The 23,311-nt window shown below is 39.9% G+C and overlaps 1 protein-coding gene across 1 annotated transcript in view; it reads left to right on the top strand.

The window, feature by feature from the left end:
- LOC149238595 (uncharacterized) overlaps positions 1–23,311 on the top strand; it is a 224,754-nt gene that overhangs the window by 72,586 nt on the left and 128,857 nt on the right. The window contains exon 7 of the mRNA XM_089373103.1: positions 6,817–6,888. Within this exon, the coding sequence (XP_089229229.1) occupies positions 6,817–6,888 (72 nt within the window). The remainder of the gene's footprint in view (positions 1–6,816; positions 6,889–23,311) is intronic.

The raw sequence follows: 23,311 nt of genomic DNA, 5'->3' as shown, positions 1-23,311 counted from the left end.
TACCTGCAACCATACAACATGACTTTATAATATCGAATACAAGCATTCATACCTCATTTACCTTTAGGTCATCTAGGCTTCCTTCATCAACTTCCTTGATTGAAAAGAGCTTCAACCCCTTTATCTGCTTCATCCCGTATGTCATCATACCATCATCCCATGAATTCTACAAGTGGGAGTTCTTGATGAAACACTTGCTTCCTCTCTAGATTGGTGAACCTTTTGATGAAGATTCCATCAGAGAATCTTGAGGATCTTGCATATCCCTATCCAACAAATGTTACCTTTTGATGTATGATGAGCCTTGTCCTGGATGACTTCTTTCTTTTCTTAAGTTTTCGATGAGGTTCCCAAGAGCTATATCCTTCATATTTGATTGTCATAGATTTTGTTCTAGTTGTCCTTCATGTTTCCCTATGGTGATGTCACGATCTCCTGCTTCTAATGCTTTTCCTCTTCCTTGGACTTCTTCTCTATCTTTCTTAGTATTGCCCTTCTTGAGGTTAGGACATTCTTCCCTATAAAGCTCATAGCATTGAATGTGAGCTATGTTCTTCTTTCTTTCTGACAAATGTTTGCCCTTAGCTTGTCTTCTTCTATCTTGCATAGAAACCACAAGTTGTTGAATGGAATAGCTTTCCTATTCATAGGCATTTGTTACCTAGTTCATCAGTTAGCACCGAGACATCATCATCACCGGGACTTTGTCACTGACATGACACTGAGAGCTCCTTACTGTAGTTGCACCGAAACATAGATATAGTGGTAGGCTGGTAGCATTAGACAAACTCTGGTCACTGGGAACTATTTGAACACATTGAGATGATCATCAAAACTGTGATGACAACAAACTCTTATGGCATCAATACTGTAAGGGATCTGAACTGAATCATAACACAAAACTTGTAATCTATTATTGCACCGAATTGTGGTCTCCATTATAGCTCCGAACTGTTGGTTATATGTACCCTTGTACGAACTTTGTTTTTTTGGTTTAGCACCGAGACTCTTTCTCTGACATCCGAACTCTTGTTTATGTTATTAGCCCTAAAATATCCTCGCCATTCCTTCATCACTGATCTGAGTTCCTTCTGTACTTTGACATCCGAACTTGTCTCCCTTCTTGTCACTGTAACTGTGATTTAAATTTCAGAGAGATCGAACTTGTTGATTGTCTCAAATGCGAAGATTCTACATGCATATATATAGTCGTTGTCCCATTTAAATAAGCCGACCTGTGAATCTGAAGAGGTGTGTCTCCATTAGGTGAGCCGACATGAGAGTTCTTACTTCATCTTGAAGCCGACTTGCAGAGGAGTAACATGTGCTTATCTTGGAGGGCTATTAGACAATCCTATAGCCTTAAATACATTTGTAACATGCCCAAGAAGGGTTCTTTATACATGAAATTGACTCTATTTGAATTTTATGACAAATTCTAAAGGCTCTTAATGGGAGCCATCTAAAAATAAAATCTCTTGCTCATGAAACCGATGAAGCAAGCATACAATCATTTTATTTTTCCTTCTTTACATGAATTACATAAAAATAATAATTACACATGTCATTATGAAGACTGAACCTAGTTACACTTTTCAACAAAACCATGTGTAGAAGAGAGTGTGGCTCTAGGGAAATATGCCGACCTCTCGAACAATAAAATAATTATGAATGCCATTGAACTGTGCCCAAGAGAGGAGTGCTCCATAGGAAACCTCAAATAACCTCCAAACAACCCCTTAAGGTCTGAGGTAAGTGAGGTACTTGATTTATTAACCTCAAGTAATAAAATGGATTAATTTAACTATTAAAAGTTAAGTCAACCTCAACATGTGTGTACAATGGTTAATGCTGAAAAAACCATAGTCCAACCTCTTGTTAGTCACCAATTGATTAAATCGACATGAAAATGTGTGCTAGTAAGTGAGATGTGCTCCAACAAGTGTTGTGTCATGGAAATAAGTTGTATCCTCTGGGAAAGACCACCATCCAACACATTCCACCTAGGTGATGTCTAGTAAATGAGAGAATGTTAAGTGATATCACCTATGGAAATCCCACCAAGACAAAGTACACTGCCACAACAAACACCAACACCACATCAACAACACATGAGAAGCAAACTGTAGAAATGATAACCCATCTAATCATTAAGAATGTCGCCCCCACACATTCAACACTTGATGACCATGTATAACACCCCTCCTAGTGACAACCAACATACAACATCATCATGCAAAAGTCACTAGGAAACCACAACAATGTCATGAAACATCCACATCCTATCACCATCATCCAACCCCTTGGGGGTCTAGAACCATAATCTATATCCAAGGTAAACATGTCAACAACACCAAAATGAGATAGCATGATCCACGACCATCGAATATGCAACCGATGGGTGGTCAACAAGGTAAGCACATGTGAGAAGACCACCAAACCAACAAACACAATCATCTGACCAAGGAGAAGTGAGATTCCCCCAAATCAAAGACATTCATGAAATAATTTGATGGCATGAAGAGATGGGGTTCCATGAAGATGAATGCCCCCAAGTTGGTCCAATTCTCCATGATACCAATTGCAAATCTCGATTTATGTGATGAAAAATCACAATGTGGAACCTACTATGATATGTGGTATAAAAAACCCATTTGAAAATATGTTTGCAGCTCATCTCCAAAAAACATGCACAATTGTTTCATCGTTGGTGCACAAACCATGGGAAGCATTTGTCAAACCTACTTTCAACAACCAACCCTTGTAGGAGCAATAGCCACTCCAGATGTTGTGTTTAGAATAATGTGATTTCTAGATGGATTGACACCTCCTTTGTAGATGGGCCACAAGATCCTTCATCCTCTACCTTTTACTGAAGTGAGGGACTATGTCAGTGAAGTGCATTACCATATCATAATGATTCTTGATGACATAGATGTAGAAGGGCTGGCCATTTCTCCGTCTCCAATCACTACACATCAGACATGACACAACCCATGTAACTACATTTTAGAATGACACTCTTTAGGGATCATATGGTGGAGCCTATCAAACACAAGTTTCACTTTGTCTTGGCCTCCTTATTATGCTTAGCCAATTCCTTATGATTGGAGTTACAGGGGCTGCTTCAACAAAATACCATATATCAACCTTCTCTTGCAACATCTCCAATCAACGCTTCCATGGTCTAATGTTGGAAGTGCCTCTTACCTTGTCACACTGTTTGAGATTGAGAGTAGTCATTCTTGCAACTTCTGGAACACAAATATGCCAAAAAATCAATTGGAAAAAGATAAGATTGACAACCTATCACTGATATAGGTATCTTCTCACATTTACGCAACAACACTCCAATCACAGAAGCACTTATGTCATCACACCCTACAACCTATCTCAAGTCCATAACTCTTTGGTTATTGAAGACACTTGGGCATTACACTTGTTAAAACCTTCCCGCACCTTTCTCTTACAATGAAGTGATCTCTCTATGTACAAAGTCTTGGAAGATTTCAGAGAACGTGCTCAGATATCATGTTAATATTTAGACCATGGTAAGTAGATTCTGCACTAAAAAACTAACCTAAACACTAGGTAGCTAGAAAACTAAAGCAACTTCTGAATAGGTTAATCTACAAAAACATACTATTGGCAATGTGGACAACATAAATATGAACTCAATCACAACTACCTTATATCATTTTCTTTTCTTCTATGAGCGACTATCTTCATCAACATCAACTTAGATATGTTGTTTTGCATATTTTAATTCCAGTACATACAACATGTCATGCCCTACTTTGTCTCTTCTGTTGGGCATCTTCCTAGTAACATTACCCTAGCCTTTCACCATGTTACCTTTCCTTTATGTATTTTGCTTTAAGCTGATGTGAAAATTTAAAAACCACCTTTGTTATGTGTCTACTTGCACCTAACTCCATGAGATCAGAGGACACTATCCCTGCCTCTATAGGGATTTGGGCAGCTCCCTTTCTACTTTCGTTTGGTACCAAGACTGAAGGTGCTTATCCCTCTTCATCAAGGAGATCTTTTGCCATAGATCTCAGCTCTTGCACATCATGCACTGCCCTGCGATGGCTAGTTTGCTCACCTCCTACTTCCCTGTTGATCTATCAGATCATAGCAACAAATGACCGGCAGACTTCCAAAGTGAACAAGATAGCAGAATGGTGAGACCTTAGGTTTCTTCCCAGCCTCCCCCTCTGGGAGGTCATCTGATATTGTTGAGACCAGTTCAGAAATATTTCTCTGTTTATCAGGCCACGCGTTCACAACATGTTAATGAGATAAGCTGTAGACGGATTTAGAGTAGATTAGCTCCTGCCCATATGACTACTACTTAGATCCAAATGAGAGCAGCCCTTGATTCATTCATAGTTTCCTTCTTTCAACCTGGGATGCTAGGAATATCTGTCGCTTGTACATTCCTCATAGGATGATACAGTCAGACCCAAACGCAAGAGACCTTGACATCATCGGACTTATTGCCCGATCTCTCCCTCTTTCTCTCTCTCAACAAGTTCTTGAGTTGTTCAAACTTACTCCATATTTTGTATCATTGTGCCTTTGTCACGGTTTTATACATTTTTTATGATGTTATACTTATGCATGTTTCTTTCTTTATATTATTTTCGGCATTTCTAGGAGTTGCACTTGCACTCCCACATTATATTCATACTGGTTGTACTCTTCAGTCCCATTGGCATATTTTTGTGGTCATCCATTGGACATTAATATAATTATCATATCTATATACCATGCATCCTTAGATGCATTTTTGTTTTCATGTGAAGCAGCAATGAGCTGAAAATCATTAACTCCTTCACCAATCACTATTGCTATCCTGCTGCATCTCATTATAATATTTTGAGCACCTTTTTCCCTCGTTTGTGATAAATGAAACTTCTTTTTGGAAACGAATTTGGTTTGCTACAGTAAAAATACTTGCTTCTACCTGAGCTTGTGTTTCCCTTCTTTGAATCTTCATGCTTGCTCTTGCCTTGATTTTTGCACTGGTCTCCTCTCTAGCAAAGATGCTTTGGTCTCAGTTTCCCATATGCTTTGATTCAAACCCATGCTCAGAATTCCTATTTCCATGATAAAATTTACTTGTTTTCTCTTCCTGCAAAAGAACCCTGCTAGTTCATGAAATTTTAGGCTTTCAGTTCCTGTTGAAAGGCTAGTCACAATGGCTTATGACGAGAACCACGGAAGACCGATAAGCTATCAAAAGCTATTTAGGTTAGATCCCTAGTTTCAGTAGTGTCACCCACATCCACCAGGTGGTCCCTCCTGAATTTGGTGAGGTGAGTTTTGAGTGAGTTGCCATGAAGACTCCCCAAGCTGCACAAATGAACTTGCTAATAGAGAATCCTGGTTGCACTGGAAGTCTCATTCAGTGCCTTAAACTTATCCCAACCATTTTAGAAGTTTCGCAAGCTATGGATATGGAATAATATTGTCTGCAACTGACATGCCAATTATTTCGAGAACCCCCTTATTTCAGTCATCTTAGGTTGCTTGTACAGCCGTACCATCTACAATTTTCATTTGCTTCCTTTCAACAATTCCCCACAGTTTTCTGATCTCTATTAAATTTTCAAGTTTAAACCTTCATATGACATAGCTTTTGCTATGAAGCTCGTGCATGCTTTGTGTTACAAAGGTCCCTTGACCACCTCGCAGTTCTAGACATTATGAATTTTTTTACATGACAAAAAACCTTAAGGATAAAGTTTCCTGACAGAAAATACCCTCTTTACAAAGTATTATAATTTATTCCCCCTTAGGACTACGTAATTTTCATTTCTAAATAAACTTCCTTCTAAAAACTTTTCATCATTCAGCATATGACCTTTTGAAAAATGGCTCCAATTTAAAGCAAAGTATGCTTGCGTATGTTCCCTTTTAACAAACATTTTTTAAGCAACTATTCCTTATTTATCATTGGTGTTTTTGGCCCCTCTTCCCTTTTATTTCCCAATTATGATTTGTGGGTCCCAAGTAGTCCACAAATGTAGCAAAAGGAAACATAGGGGTCGAAACAGTTGTTTCCTGATGCAAATAGCCAATAAATGTTCAGGAATCCATTTCAGTTAGTTAATGCCTTTGCAAGAGACATTTCTAGTAACCTAGAAATGTATAGTTATTCAACTCCCAAATAGATCTAACCCAAGCATGGTTTTAGGTTTTACTTTTTGACACCTTTAATTTTAAACCATAGGCCTGTTTTTATTGAATAGTTTTGCTAAAATGGCAATTACTTGTTCCAGTAACTTTTGAAAATGTTTATTCAAAATGTAATACAAAATTAAAATATTTATAAATACCAATGTCTTCCTAAGAAATTATGGTGGATTCCCAAGGATAAAATGTTTTTATATACAAGCACTTTTTGTATTCACCGGGTAGTGGTCAATTGTTGTAGAATGTGGTCAGTACTTGGCCATTAGATTTTAACCATCCAGGCATTTGGTGTTACTTTATGGTAAAGCAAAAAAAATAAAAATTCCTCGGAACAAAAATGTAAATAAACATGCCGTAAATATTTTTTTGGGATACTTTGAAAACATACAATGCTTATATGTTTTCATATTCTGTGAATCTTTTTTTTCTTCCTTTCCTTTTTCTTTACAAGTTTGTGGTATTAACACATTTTCAAATTTTCTGAACAAAGGTTGAATTTTTGCCATATATCTTATGCTGTAAATTTCTCATTCATTACTAGTAAACAGTTAGGTATACAAAGATGCACACCTTAGGTTCTTATTTGAACTTCTGGTTAATTGTCATTAACAGGTTCTGTACAAGAGCAGGTGTGACAATCGAATAAATGAAATTACAGAAAGAGCAGCTGCAGACAAACGTGAGGTAATTTATGTTTCAGATGCTTATGCTTTTACTTTTCAAATGATATTTTGCATATGGAGTTGGGAACTTTGGGAAACCAATATTTTCATTCTTTCAGACATCATATATGTCTTGAATTACGATTAGTGTTGATTGGTGTTGCAAACATCATGTTGGCAAATATATCACCGAGGGTCCAGAAAACAACTTATTGGTAACATTGGGGAAATTGTTGGTAAACTTCAAAAAAATACAAAATGGTCAAATTTTTGACTAGAGAGCGCACTGTCCTGTGGCATTGGTGATTTTTCTGATCAACTTGCAGAATTTTCTGAAAATATCACTCTTTTCCATGGGAGAAAAATCACAATACTTTTGGGTGATAATATTGTGACATTACCCACATCGTGATATATCACGATGTTTGCAACACTGGTGTTTATGCATGTCCTGACCAAAATATTGACTAGTGTTGTAGAGTTTAATCTAATGAAATTTTCAATTTAAACATGTATATGCTGTCATTGAAATTTGTCTTGCAGAGTAAAAAATAGATAATAATAGGTGAATTGGTTAACTGTTTGCCCGCAGATTGGTTTATATATATATATATGATCATGTTACTCTGCAGTTAATTCAATTCTTCTTCCATAGTTACAGTTTATTAGTTCATATTCCGTTCATTACAGGGCTAGCTTAACATGTTTGTATGGGGAGTGTTAGATTGAAATAATGTTTAATTTGATTGTTTATGTGTTATTCTCTTACTGAAGTCGAACTTATTAAAGAGTCTACATCCATGGCCAACCAAGTTTTGGAAAAATCTGTCCATTTTTATTGGGAAGTGAAATCATGTAATGAGTTTCAAGCTGATTCTGTTTGGTTTAGCTATCTTAAGTACTTTTTTTTTCTTGGTAAAAAACTGCTGATAGAAACTTACAGCTGTCCCTTTGGCTAAGCCCTTGTGCTATAAGCAGCATATCTCGGGTACTTTTTTTTCCAAATGAATTTCAACCTTACAGGTTATTGGCTAGCTATGGTGCATGGAATGAGTTTGAAACTATTTGGTTTCACTTCCATGCTATTTAAATTTTCTTTCTTAACATATAATAGTCTGTATATGTCACGTTCTATAACCCTAGTAGCGAACATGCTTAGAATTCTTAATATGGGTATATTAATCCTGAATGTTGCTAACAATAACTAATTTAATGTTTCCAGGAAGGTAGCTCAGGAAAATTTCAAGCTGTGTTCTTCTGACCTTAGAAGGAATAAATTTTAAATGTTATGCTGTAAAGGATTATTCTTATAATTTTTTTAATCGAAATTGCAAAGTTCTCAATGCATAAATATATTTCAGTGGAAAGATTGACCTTGAGTGAAGCAGAGATATCTTGTAAGTAGCGAGCCCTAGGCCTAGCCCATTGGCTGCCACCCATTTTTTTATAAAGTCAGTCATCTGGGATTATATCTAAATTTCTTTGCAACGTCTGTATCATTTTCTCTCTGTTTATGTCTTACAATTTTGTTGATGTGAGCAATTCTGTATTGCTTGATGTTGGATGATGTACTGGCGTGGATATATCTTGCTGTCAAAAATACTGCCTCAAAGAATATGCCCTTCTTGGGGATATTCTTAGAATTACTCTGCAATAATTGTTCTTTCAGCAGTCTGTAATGCTATACTATCTTCACAGCTTGATCTTGTGCCCTTGGGGTACATTAGCTGCACCTCAAGAGGGATTGGAATTAACATCTATACAGTGTGTGGATTGATAATAATTATAAAAGGTTTGTGTTTCACCAAATTTTGAATATCTGCTGGGTTTGGTATGTAACATGTTTGTAGAAAACCTGTTTGGTTTATCTTTTGAGTTGACCTTTTCTTATATGAGTTTAAATTTGAAAACAAAATAGATATACCAGTGTTGATGGTGCTGGACCCGCCAACATTCAGGGGGATCTCCCCGGTATGAAGTCCCAACTAGACCTCACACCGTGTGGTGTAGGAGTCCCATCCGGTATGATGGCCCGGTTGCCATTATCTTAAAGATATGCCTTAGCTCTTGCTTGGCAGCACATGAGAGTGGTTTACTTTGTCTTCAAACAACGAGGTTTGTATACTTGGTGAGTGCTTAGTGTCGCTTGTGTCAAGATTCTTTCACTGCAAAGGGAGAGGGTGAGAGTGAGTCTCAAGTCGAAAGAGAATAGTCCCAACTCTGTTAGAGACACACAACACAAGGCATGTGCAGCTTCCGGCGGAGTAGTCCACACGGATGTGGCAGTCACAAACACAAGGGTGAACAGATAGCACGTACAACACCAGTGGAATAGTCCACATGAGTGCGATGGTTGTTATAACAAGTTTAAGAGAATGAGTCTGTCGAGTGTCTGGCGGAATAGTCCACACGGGCGAGACAATGTTAACAATTGATACAACACATTTCCAACAACATATGTACTAAAACAACCAAAATAGTTCAACTGTCTTAATACAGGTTAAAGCAACATGCATTATAGGTGTCCAAAGAATAGTCTTACAAGCGAATAAAATACATGTGTGAAAATGTGCTAGTCTGTTAACAAGCTTCTGAATTAAGCGAAAATTCCAAGACACATTCGTACACCATTACATGACTAACCCCGATAGCGGGGCGTTGGAGCCACTACTCGCTCTTCAAAGAAAAGACTACAAACTCTCAAGGCTATGTGGGAAGTGCCAAGGTGAAAAGTCTAGATGCATGTACAAATGAGGGGTATATATAACCAAGGGGGAAATTGACCCTTGTGATTGTTTGAATTCCCTCATGAATGTTCGACTTACATGACTCTTTGACTTCATTCATGGGTCTCTTGGACTTCCAAATCTGCCCTTAAAGAGATAAGAAGGAGATAAGAATATAGGAAGATAAGAAGAAGATAAGAATATGGGAGATAAGAAGATAAGAAGATGGGAAGATAAGAATATGGGTCTATAAGAAGGTTATGGGTTGGGAGTTAAGAAGGATGACTGACTCACTCGTTCACTTCTTTCCTGCTCGATTGACCTAGGGAGATCGAGGAGCGAGAAATCCCCTGCTTGGCCTTATTGATCGAACTAAGGTAGGCGGGTGAGTTAGTGCGGCGACAGACAGATCCTTCCTTGATGCTTATTGGGTGGTGGGCTTATGGTCGAGCCTGCTTGCGCATCCTGACAAAGAAATATCACTCGCATGCAATATGAATGCCAAATTGGCGATAGAGGCTAGCTGTAGTGTGTTTCCCAATGAATCGTTATTACATACATAATATGACTGCCCATTACATTGATTACACATTTATGACCCAAAGTAGTGATGTGGCTGAGGCGACTCATGACACAACTCGACATGACGCTGCAGGTATGCACATGCTGGCTGTACTGTTCGTGTCGAGCTGCTGTGCTTCTGAGTGATGAGTGTGCCTGTGGTGTACCATAGCTTCACCTCCGCATGGCAGCGTGCGCGGAGATTTTAATGGTCTTGGTGTTCGCTTGATGGTTCATGCATGCACATGTGTCTCCTTCGCATGCTACTTGGTATGCTTCGTGTGTTCGTCCAACCGTGAGCAAGTCTTCTAGTATGTGCTCCTTGTTCATCCAGTTCGTTGTCGCGCCATGTCTCATCCATGTACCTGTTTCTGCAATCGCTCATGACGAGACGACATCAAATCTAGAAATCCCCTAGTCTACCATGATGCATTGTTTTTCGTTTCTGGGTGTAGGTGACCGGGGGAGAGGACAAGGCTCTAAAACAATGCAGAGCACATGTCAGGCCGGGATGCGAGGCTTCGAGGCATTGTCAAGAAAAATTGCGCGGAGGTCACTAGGAAGCTGGGATGAGCAGTCCAGAACAACAATGACATTCTGCGGGTTCTGGCTCAGTTGGGAGGTAGAATTGTGTAATTTTTGTTGGGAAGGCAGTGTGGGCAGCAGAGAACATTGGCAGTGAAAACTGCACAGATTTTTAGGGGAAGCTGGGAGCGGGTTGCTGGAGCTTGTTGGCCAAAACTGCGCAGAAATGGGAGGCAGTCATGCTGAACACGTCTGCACAGTTTCTGTGCTGAGCGGGGTATCGAGCAACGAGTGGACAATCCAAGAAAACTGCGCAATTTTCAGGAGGAGCAGCAGGGGGATTAATTGACAGAACTGGCAATTTTCAGAGACAGTGTAGTGACAGGCAGAGGGTGCTTGCCCCTCATGTCTGCGCAATTTCTTCAGTTAGTAGATGTGGGCATGCTGACAGCCTCTGCACAATTTTTGGGAGGAGTGAAGCCCGGGGTCACTGCCCGGTCAAACTCTTCGATTGACTAGTGGGAGGCTTGATGGATTGGCTTGTGGGCAACACAGATTGAGATGGCTTCTTGGGCAACTTCTGCGCTGTTCTGGGTGACAGTTAGCCGGGTTGATTCTAGTATTACACAATGTAGACTGCTTGGGAGGTAGCCTCAAGCTCTGCGCAATTCTGGGTAGCGGTACTTGGTCACTGGGGCTGAGACTGCGGATTGCAGCTTAGTGGAAGTCCGATTGATGGAGGGTGGTCTGGTCGACAAACTTTCAGAAAAATGGCTAAGTTTGTGAGCGAGTGAACTCGTCAATACATGACCTTGCGAGCACACAACATGACTCGACGACAAGACACCTCAAACCAACAAGACACTTCGGATAGACCTTCGGACGACTGTGACGACACTTGCGCGACAATGGTTACAACATCGTGTGTGAGTGCGATAGATGTTTACATAGCGAACACAACTGAAACACAAACCTTCAACATCACCAGAACAAGGTCGCAAACATGACATAACAATCAAAATGCCGAAGACGACAGTTGGTCAAACAAGTGAAAAGGAAGCAAGACATGTAGAGGAAACACATAAAATGACTTTTTGTGTTTGCGCACATGCATGTTACCGAGGACAGGATGATATGACAATGACAAGCAGTCCTGCAAACTCAACGAAGAGGTGTACTTCGAAAGGTGTTCTTTACCAACCATACTTACCCTTGAGATGATCATGCATTCGACGGAGTTTGCATGCGGTCTTGATTTGTTTCCATTACTTGGTCTCTTGGTCCTTCTCCTCGACTCCTTGGGAGTGAGCTCAACTTGTCACCTTTTCCTGTAGTCATTGGGCGATTGATCAACGCGGTTTCAGCGGGATGTGACTGTGCTGGGATGAGGCTATGGGAGGTCCATCTGTGCAGTTTCTGCAAGCAAGACCGACATGACAACTTGGACAACACTGTGCAGTTTTGAGGCATAGGACATTGCTGTGGGGTGCGGGCCTTGGGAGGACACCTCTGCACAGTTTCTGAGAGCAGTGCTACCTGCTTGACTGCTATGCGCATTTCTGGAGAGTAGTGCTGGCTGGGGTCTCTGTGGGCTGCGGGGTTTCAACAGTCAAGGGAGGAAGCTTGATGGTTGTAGAAGCAAATTGCAGAGTTTCGGGAAGTTGAATGAGGCTAGGTTGCTTTAGAAATGGCTAAGTGTGAGATCAGTGACACAGATGTAAACAATGATATGACTCGACTGTGATCGCACACGGACACTTAGTAACACAACGTAGACCATCCAGAATGCATAAGACATAATTTGCTTGATGCAACAACCTTTGTGACAAGAGTGCGTGAAGTGAGTGTGAAACATGTCTATGTAATGACAACCACTCATACGCACACAATTCCCTTGAAGCAAAACAACATTCCCTTATGCCAAAGATGACACATGCTGCATAAAGATGAGAACGCAGACAACTCTTAAGATCAAGGAGGGGAGCTTGAAATCATCAACTTACCAACAAGTGATCAAGGATGACCGATCGCAGGATCCAAGGTAGGCTCCGAAATTTGCATGCGAGCCAAAATTTTGGAGGGTGGTTGTAGCTGCTACAACAACCAGGAAAATTAATTGGGTTTTATGGGTGTGCACCATTGTTATAGTCTTCTGACTTTGAAGGAATAAGTTTTAAATTTCTCAAGAGCTTAAGCTCTAAAAAAAATTCTTAATTTTTTTCTTCCAAATTGCAAAGTTTCCAATGCATTAATCATTTCTGAGTGGAAATATTGGCCTTGAGTGAAGCTGAATATTTTGTAAGTTGGAAGCCCCAGGATTAACCTATTGGCTGCTAACTAATTTTTTTTTTAAATCAGACATCTGGGATAATATCTAGTTTTTTTGCTCCAATTGTATGATCCTCTCTATGTTTATCTCTTACACTTTTGTTGATGTGAGCAATTCAGTGTTCCTTGATGTTGGATGACATACTAGTGGAGATATGTCTTACTGTCAAAAATATTGGTCCAAAGTATATGCTTTTCTTGGGGATATCCTTAGAATTGCTCTGCAATAATTGTTATTTCAGCGGTTTGTAATGCTATGATAACTTAACCGCTTGATCTTGTGTCCTTGGGGTACATTAGCTGCACTAGAGGAGTGATTGGAAGTAACATCTATACACCGTGTGGATTGAATATAGGTATAAAGGATCAGGTTTCACGAAATTTTGAATATCTCCTGGGGTTGGTATGTTTGCAGAAAATCTGTTTGGTCTTGAGATGGCTTTTTCTTAAATGAATTTAAATTTGAAAACAAAATAGATAAACGAGGAAAAGTAATTGGGCTTGATTGTCCTGCACCAATGTTCATGATTGTGATCCACATATTATTTGTTTCAGTATGTGGTCATCTTCTGGCTTGCTTCCCTTGGAGCTTGGTAACTCCAGACAACCATTTTAGATCAATGGTGGAAATAGTCTGATTCTCCCAATACCTTGTTTTCTTTGGAAGCTTCTTTCTTTCTAGAATCCTGTGTTTTTAGTTTGTACATTGTATGCTGCAGCTTTTCAACTGTCGGTTGGAATGAAAGGCAATGATATATCTATATATATATATATATATATATAGTTTATTTTACTAAGAAACAACTTGAATTTGTATTAAAAGAAACTGCAGCCAAACTGGTCAGCGATATAATACAGAAAGGAAAGCTGTTCTTTGATCAAAATGCAACTTGTCTATTGTAATGTCCCCAAATTTTGGATTACCTTGTGATGTGGTTAGGAGGAATCTCCAAAGCTTCTGTCAGCTCGGTCATAGGAGTGGGGTTACTCCATTGGTGAGTCCAGAGGGTTTTATGGGTCTGACCGGGATCGCTTACAGTATTTTGTCATTAAGATCAATTCCACACTGTTTGCTCTTGGTTCCATTGCATTCCGACGATTTCTGTAAAACAACGTTATTAATAGTGATATTTTAATTAATTATGCTTAAGGTGTTGTTTTGCGCTGATTACTTGGAGAAACACCTTAGCGTAATAGCTCGTTGGAATCGGGGGGTGAAAATATCTACAAGGCAGGATGATAAAAAAGGGCTTTGATGGCCAATGTGACCACAAAGGCGGATTAATCATTTTCTGGCATTAAAAGTGACTTTAATTAATTTATAAAAGTCATTTTATTAAATAAAGAAAGGAAAAGTGTTTTTAAATATTTAATTGGAAGGAATAGGTAAGTGAGATAAAAAGGGAAATGAGGGGGTCTCTCCTCATTCATTCATGCATTTGAGTTTTTGGAGAAAAAAACTCTTGGAGAGTTTTCTTGAGGGGAAACTTAGGGTTTGGAAACTGTAGCCGCAATAGCTGGTTTCAGTGTTGAAACCACACACTCTAACTGGTCCAAAGAGTGAAATCACACAGATTTCACCATTGCACTTCAATGGAGTACAAGATTTACAAGAGATTTTGAGTGGAAAGAGGTAGTATCAGTTGAATCTCTAATTTGTTGCTCTTCACTTATCATCTTTCAGGTTGGAAACATTGCCAAATTGAGCCACATTCCTCCAAGCTTCATCTCGGGTCAAGAATCAGAGGTGGAGGTCAATTTTCTACTGCCAAGAGGGCGGTATATCTGGCTGTGGCCGAGGGTCGAAGTTCTTTCCAAATAGGGACGAGTTTGCTACAGAAATTAAGGGAATCGAGCTGCCCCCTTTCTCTGGCCATCACCATTCCAAAGAAGAAGGTGACAGTAGCTGTAAAGAGCCATAATCTCCCTATACAGGCCGTAATAAATACACAACTAGAAAGAGACTTGGAGTTGTGTGGTTTTCTAGTTGATTTGAGCCAGGGGTTTAATTTCCTATTGCTGGACGTGTTGACAGTCCCTTAAACAAATTTTCTGAGCTGCGTTGGGGTGAAAGGAAGCTGGTATGGCTGCTGATAATGGAAGGTAGACACAGGGGTTTACAAAGGAGGCACCTGCAGCTTTTGCTGACCACATAAAATTTCAAATAACGAATTTCTGGGTTGGTTCTTGACTGATATCTTGTATCAAATAGGTTCAAGTGCCCAGATTTATTGGCTGAAGCATTTACCAGTTCTATTGTTTATCTGCTTATTGTACCTTCATATTTAAAGTGAAGAAAAAGACTATTTACGTTGATGCTCTTTTCAGATTGCCATATATCAGCGGTATAACAATGTCTGAGTCTGATATAAAAGTTGAATAAGATTATCTTTTGAATTCTGTTTGGTGTTCTCTGAGTATTGTATAAATTGTCTTGAAGACAAATTTGATAAAAATCACTTACAGCAGTATACTGTCAAACTGTTTGATGAAAGACACCACTGAAACTTTAATTATAAACCCAGAAACTTACTATAAGTTTGAGAAATTTCCAAGAGAGAATTTTACAGTGGTATTAGAGCATTTTCTCGGACAACAGTTGGGTTTAAAGGGCAGATTATAACAAGGGAAAAATGCTTCCAAGTCAAGGAGAACTATTTGCCAAAAAATTGAAATTTATGACAAAACCTTTGCAAAGATGATAGAGCACATGGAAGTATGAGTGTCATCAAAGACAGCTAATAATAAAAGAATAACAGATCCGAAAATGAAAAGGTAGCTAAGGACCAGGTAGCAAGGATTGAAGGGAGCCCAAAGGAGAACAGTAGTTCAACTAAGGACAGGAGAAAGGTATTAACTCATACAAAAGAATCAAATCCTGTAATTGAAGGTGAAGACCATGACCAAACCTCCCTGAACAAATTGGGAAAATTCATACCCGTTGAAGATGAAGTTAGCACAGATTCATCCCAATAGGTTGGTACAAGGGTTTTAGATGAAGGAGAGTCAGAAATGGCTACAAAATGCATGTCGTCACTTAGTGAGATTGTTGAGTTAGATGATGAGTACAAAGAAAATCATGAGGCTACGACAGTTGATGACAATCCCCAAGAGATGTGCAAAGATGATAACACACAGGTTGTCAGGACTCAGCGGTGCAAACCCAAGGCCACCAGTTGATGAAGTAAATGTTGCTCATAAGCCTACTTGTGCCCATAACTTGGAAAACCAATTGAAGATGAACACAGACAAGATTAAGGCAGCCACGAGGCATTATGATGATACACACGCATTGGTGGCAGATTATTGTTGGAGAAGTGTAGTGACACATGACAGTTTGAGAGGACAACCTTCACTTGCAGAATTTGAGTCTCTTAGAAAGGCATTGGTAGAGGTGAAATCTAAGTACCCACACCTCCTTTTAGATAGAAATCACCTACTCATGCTTGCTGAGATATATCATGATGCGCTACTAGGGAAAGAGGATGAAGTTGATAGGCTCACTTACGAGCTTGAGATTTTCGAGGAGTCCTTGAAGAGCACTCAGAGGGCCCTTAAAGAATCAGAGTTGCAGGTCGAGCAGCTTTGTATGGAGTTGAATTGTGTATATTATTCTTTGGCAATCATCACACAAGAGGATGTTAGGGGCATTCATGATTTGATAGAGGAGCCTCATATGATAGATGAGTAGGGGGAGCACCCAAATGAACTGGCACTTACAAAAAGGTATGTCCTAGAGGTTTATGATCATGTACTCATGAGATGTGGAGACATGTCTATTTCTGATGACGATACATTCATCTGGGATCTAGGTTTAGTTGACACGAGTGGAGAGGGTACTGGAAGCCCAGGTTGGCACTAGGATCCAGGTGGGGTTTTAAATCATTTACTAGGGTTGAAGGGTGACTATGGCGTTGATGGGGTGATTGATCCAATGACCAAGCACTCATGTTCCTTCACACTTCCATCAGAGTTTGGTCAACACTAGTGGCAAATTAGTTTGATGGAGTAGTGTACAGACTTCGGGAGATGTCTTGGCACATCGTTCATGCATGGGGTTACAAGGTGGTTAGCATGCCTCAATAGGAGTTATTAAGATGGAATGGCATTGGTATGTCGCCAGACAAAGTAGTATATGGGGATGATGTTCCTCTGCAGATGTATTGGGCACATGAGTCACCGAGGATTGGCACAACAGTGACATCCCCATTAGCATGTGAGGAGTCATGCCACTTAGGTTTACCAAGACAGGAAAAGAGATATGACTCACATCATAGTGGGTCCACAAGCAGGGCAAAAAATACATTGGTGCATGTGAGATGCTAGATGATACAGGGTGCGTCAGCCGCAAAAGATGATACCTAGTGGGGTACAAGGATATGCCATGGTGTGTAGAGGTATGGAGAGGAGTATGGTGATGCATGGTTTTATGCAGTGGTGTATGCTGTTGCACATTGGGATCTTGGAGCATTGCTTCTGGGGACACTGATTGATTGGGACATCGAGCATTCCAGTGGGCTTGGCTTACCCAGAATTGATGAGTGGATGAATGAGCGTCAGGGACCATTGCATTCCTTCAAGATAGATCTTCAATTAGAACATCACCTGATCAGATTCAGAGAGCAGGATGCTTGCAGGACTACCCTTGCGTATCCATATGGGTTCTTGATCACACCCTTGGGAATGACCGATGCATTTGTTCCAGTTTTGCATACTGTTGCAGAGGCTTCAGTTGTTGTTCTATGATGCTCTCATCACATATAATAGAAAACATGGGGGTCACCTGAGACAATTGGGTGAGACAGTGCATTCTGGATAGGAGAATGAATTCCGAGTTGAGGTATATGGTTGGAGCGTGAGCTGAAAAATATAAGATTAGGGATTGTGTGACCCACTGCAAAGGCAACGTATGTTCCGCCCCTGAGTACACACTTGGGGAGATGATCAGAAGAGAGTTGCATGACACACCTTCGACATGACATTGCGAGGCATTGTACAAGCATGGGGCATAGTGGACGGTAGGCTTCTTTTACAAGAGGGCATCTGGGCTCCATGCAGTAATTGGGTACATCACCAGGGGATTGTATAGCATAATCCGCTATGTGATTAGGTAGAAGTAGGGCAGTTTAGCATGTGCCAGATAGATTCATGATACATGGTGTTCGTCTGTTGGTTGCATATTTGGATTAGTGATGAGGCACGAATGGATGCCAACAATTAGCAATACTTCACTACAACAATCAATTATAATCAGAGTGGCACATTGGTAACATGGTAGTCTCATATTGAGATCGACATGGGATCCTGGCATTATGTTATATTCCCAAGGAAAATTAACAGTAAATATGCAAGCAAACATAGACAAAAAACATCATGAACAGTGAACACACATTCAAACCATAAAATTGCTCAACGCAAGCTAGCAAAGCCCCAAATGACAAGTAAGACACCATCCTCCAATCTGCTACTATGCTGCTCAAGTATAGCGCTGTAGATGCCTAGAAATACCCTGTTGGCTGAATGGAACTGCTACTAAGGCCTCCTCGAGTGCTCAGAAAATTTCGGGAAATTAACCCTAGGATCTCCACCAATAACCCACGAAGGAATTGGCCAAATGTTGACCTTGGAATTTCGGCTCAATTTTCCCTTAGCTTCTCTAGATGTTGGCTGAGTTGGGACCCCTATTTGAACCCTCAAATCTGCCCTGAAAGATATGCAAAGTTAATCTTGGCCTCTCCTCAATAAGCCCAGAAAAACCCACGAAGGATTTGGCCAATGCTTGAGTTCGGAAATTCGGCCCTATTTCCCCTCAATGTCTCAACTACTGGGTAATTTGACCCACCTATAAACTCTGCTATAAAAGTTCTCCAAAATGGTTGCGATACTCCTCAAAATGCTTCCCTGAACTTCACTCCAAGTTTTAGCCCCGATCACCACTCACTCCTCCACTTCGCAGAGTGCTCCCACCAATAACTGCACAATCCTTGAGCTGTTGTAGCTGCTCGTCTCTTAGAAAATCGACCCTCTCGCTGCTAGTGCGAAAAGGCAAGGTGAAACTCCCTCCTTGGGTTGGCACTCGAAGTCCACCGAAGCAAGGGTTGAGATCTCTGCTCGGAGACACTAGTGTGCTAAACAACACTGTAGACTTGGCTTCAGCTCAAGCGTGCTATGTCAAAGACACAATTTCTAAATGGATTAATGAATGACCATAATGAGTGCCTCTTGCTCTATTTAAAGAGCCTCCAAGATGCCCATTTGGGCCCAACTCGACTTTAACCCCACCAACTTCGCTCCAATGAGAGTGTGTTGCCCATGTGGGCCACAATTTGCTGTGAGTGGCCCCCACGTACCACTAGTGGCTCGATTTTCTCCTCTATCCTCTAATGTTTGGGGCTCGCATTTGATCAAACATACATGTGGGGCCTCTAAACCGACACTTCCTAAGTGCTAATGTGAATTAATTCAAAATTGGCCAAAAATTGATATTTCCCTTAACAACACTCCTAAGTGGGAATATCACAGATTACAAGTCTCGACAGCTCAACTACCATTATGGATGGTTGGTTCTTATAGGGGAAGATCACTCGCATCATCCATTGGACTTTAGCTTGGTGGAGTGCATTTCACTTCTCAATGATTCGTTGAGGGTATCAGAGGTGACAATGGTTAGCTTATGTGGTCGAGGACCCTTTTCAGCGGGAGTTGGATTGTGCTTTCATGAATTCACTCTTGAGGTACATGAGTTTGGTTTTCCCATAGAGCAACTTCTTGAGGAGATGGCGAGATTTTTCATTTTCGAGATGCACTACTTATTGGCAATATGCAGAGGGCCTCTAGTATCTATGCCTTGTTGGGGAGAGCGTGGAGCGAGGAATGTTTCACGATGATTAGGATGGTATTGGACCATGGTATTACGTTGGATTAGCTTGTGGAGCGATAACATCTAATGGCATTGCTAGAGGGCAAGCAATTTTGGGGAGGGAAGATTGTAATGTCCCCAAATTTTGGATTACCTTGTGATGTGGTTAGGAAGAATCTCTAGAGCTTGTGACAGCCAGGTCATAGGAGTGGGGTTACTTCATTGGTAAGTCTAGAGGGTTTTATGGGTCTGACTGGGATCACTTACAATATTTCATCATTAGAATCAATTCCACACGATTTATTCTTGGTTATGTTGCATTTCGACGATTTCTATAAAACAACGTTGTTAATAGGGATATTTTAATTAATTACACTTAAGGTGTTGTTTCGGGCTGATTATTTGGAGAAACACCTTAGTGTAATAGCTTGTTGGAATGAGGGCAAATATATCTACAGGGCAGGATGATAAAAGAGGGCTTTGGGTGGCCAATGTGACCACAAAAGAAAATTAATCATTTTTTTGCATTAAAAGTGACTTTAATTAATTTATAAAAGTCACTTTATTAAATAAAGAAAGGAAAAGTGTTTTTAAATATTTAATTGGAGGGAAAAGGGAAGTGAGATAAAAAGGGAAATGAGGGTTTCTCTCCTCATGCATTTGTGTATTTGAGTTTTTAGAGAAAAGAGCTCTTGGAGAGTTTTCTTGAAGAGAAACATAGGGTTTGGAAACCCTAGCTGCAATAGCTGGTTTTAGTGTTGAAACTACACACTCTAACTGGTCCAAAGAGTGAAATCGCACATATTTCACCACTGCACTTCAATGGAGTACAAGATTTGCAAGAGATTTTGAGCAGGAAGAGGTATTATCAGTTGAATCTCTAATTTGTTTCTCTTCATTTATCATCTTTCAGGTTGGAAACATTGCCAAAACTGAGCCACATTCCACCAAGCTTCATCTTGGGTCAAGAATAGGAGGTGGAGGTCAATTTTCTACTGCCAAGAGGGCCATATATGTGGCTGTAGCCAAGGGTTGAAGTTCCTTATTAAATAGGGACAAGTTTGCTACAGAAATTAAGGGAATCGAGCTTCTTCCTTTCTCTGGCTGTAACCATTCCAAAGAAGAAGGTGACTGTAGCTGTAAAGAGCCATACTCTCCCTATACAGGCTGTAATAAATGCACAGCTAGAGAGAGACTTGTAGTTGTGTGGTTTTCTAGTTGATTCGAGCCAGCGGCTTAATTTCCTATTGCTGGATGTGCTGACAGTCCCTTAAATAAATTTTCTGAGCTGCGTTGGTGTGAAAGGAAGCTGGTATGACTGCTGATAATGGAAGGTAGACGTGGGGGATTACATTGTTACAAAGGAGGTACCTGTAGCTTTTACTGACCACATAAAATTCCAAAGAATGAATTTCTGGGATGGTTCTTGACTGATGTCTTGTATCAAATAGATTCAAGTGCCCTGGATTTATTGGTTGAAGCATTTACCGGGTTCTATTGTTTAACTGCTTACCGTACCTTCGTATTTCAAATGAAGAAAAAAATTATTTACATTGATGCTCTTCTCAGATTTTGGCATTTTGCCATATATCAGCTGTATAATAATTTCTGAGTCTGATATAAGTTGAATAAGCTTATTTCTTGAAGTCTGTTTGGTGTTCTCTGGGTATTGTATAAACTGTCTTGAAGACAAATTTGATAAAAATCACCTACAGTAGTATACCTTCAAACTGTTTGACGAAAGACACCCTGAAACTTTAATTATAAACCCAGAAATTTACTATAAGTTTGAGAAATTTCCAAGAGAAAAATTTATATACATCTAGCCAGCAGGGTCTGAACCATCGAGCTTATTGGTGCAATCTTCAGTTTTTCTCAAAAGATAGCAACTAGTGTATACTCTGTAATATTTTTAGAAGCCACCCAGATACTATTATCATCACTTGATTTCTCATGACAGATGAGCAAGATCTGCGCTCAAGACAAATTAAGGGCTTTTTCAAAAGATAGCTACTAGTGTATACTCTGTAAAACTTTTAAAAACCACCTAGATACTATTTTCATCACTTGATTTGTCATGACAGATGAGCAAGATCTGCGCTCAAGACAAATTATGAGCGCTCGGAAAACAAATGACTGTCACCTCAATTTGTTTTCCTGCTTTTTAGGGTGAATCCAGTCACTGTTAGGGAGGCTTCCTTAGGTAACACTCTTAGAGTACCAGCACAAAAGAAGCACCATTTGAAATGGTCGAATCTATTTTGTTCATGTGGTACTTTGTTATTGTTGAGCTGAAAATCAATCATAAAAGGTCACAAGTCATGCGATAATTAAAGTCCCAATAGATGCTTTAAACAAGTTTCCTTGTAAACATAATAGAAATGATTACATTTCAGCTGTTACATGTTTGTAAATTTGAAAGTAGAGCTATTGTGAAATTGCAAATACTTCAATACTACTGAAACAACCTTAGCTCTATTTTGACTATAAATAATTGCAAAGCTCTTTAGGTGAGTCAAAGGTAAGAAAACAAGGAATGGGGCTAGATCAATCTTCAGGGATAAACCTTTAGCACTCTACAAATGCACTTGATAGCTGTTTGTGAATGCTTTGTACTTCTTAGATTAGAATCTTCTTTTGCTTATGTTATTATAGTGTTCTTCTTCTTCATCAAACAGCTACCAATGCATAAACCATAAGAGACAAGAGACACAGAATATAGGCTATCAGCCAGGGTCAAAACCTCTCCCACTTGAGAGGAAAACCGAACAAGTTCTTCTTCTTATAGAGACTTCAATTGACGAATACCATGACCAAGACCCTTGACCTATTTTGCCTCTCCAAGACCAAGACACAAAGCTTTGATGAGATTCCTTCTTGAATCAACCTTGATGCAATTTCCTCCTACTTTGGTCAATGCAAGTCAAACTGTCAGCACTTCTGAAATTTTCAGTCTCTTCCACAGATCTGCAACTCTCGGCCTATCTGTACCCTTGTAATTTACACGTGTGGGCTGTTTGGAGATATCTTCCTTCTTCGCTTGACTAGGATACTCAATCTTGTGACCTTGGCTAGTATTTATGCTGATATAGAGATCTTCTTCTTGTCTTCTTTGCTGACTGTGGAAACCCTACTGCAGAGCCCTTAATACAAGTCACACGTGTGAATAAAAGTAACCAAAAACAATGCCAAAATAAGCTCGGATTCTCCTCCTCCTTCCCACGCTGGATAAGAGACTTCTATTCCTCTTTCTCGCACTTCCTGATGTACTTCAGATGCAAAACCGAATTCTGTGTCTAGGATGAAAACCAAGCTGCCTATAAATAGTAGTTTGTCCATGTAAATTAGCCGACATGACTTAGCTTGACATGCCTTTTGGAGATCATCTTATTTTCAACTTGAGCCGACTTGATGCAAATGCTTGTGCTTGGTCTTGGAGGGCTACT

The sequence above is a fragment of the Pinus tabuliformis genome, chromosome 8, assembly GCF_031772625.1.
Source record: "Pinus tabuliformis cultivar Carrire ecotype Pingquan chromosome 8, CPIR1, whole genome shotgun sequence".
Taxonomy (NCBI): Eukaryota; Viridiplantae; Streptophyta; class Pinopsida; order Pinales; family Pinaceae; genus Pinus; species Pinus tabuliformis.
The sequence above is the reverse complement of the archived record's forward strand: the minus strand, read 5'-3'. Positions and strand labels throughout refer to the sequence as shown.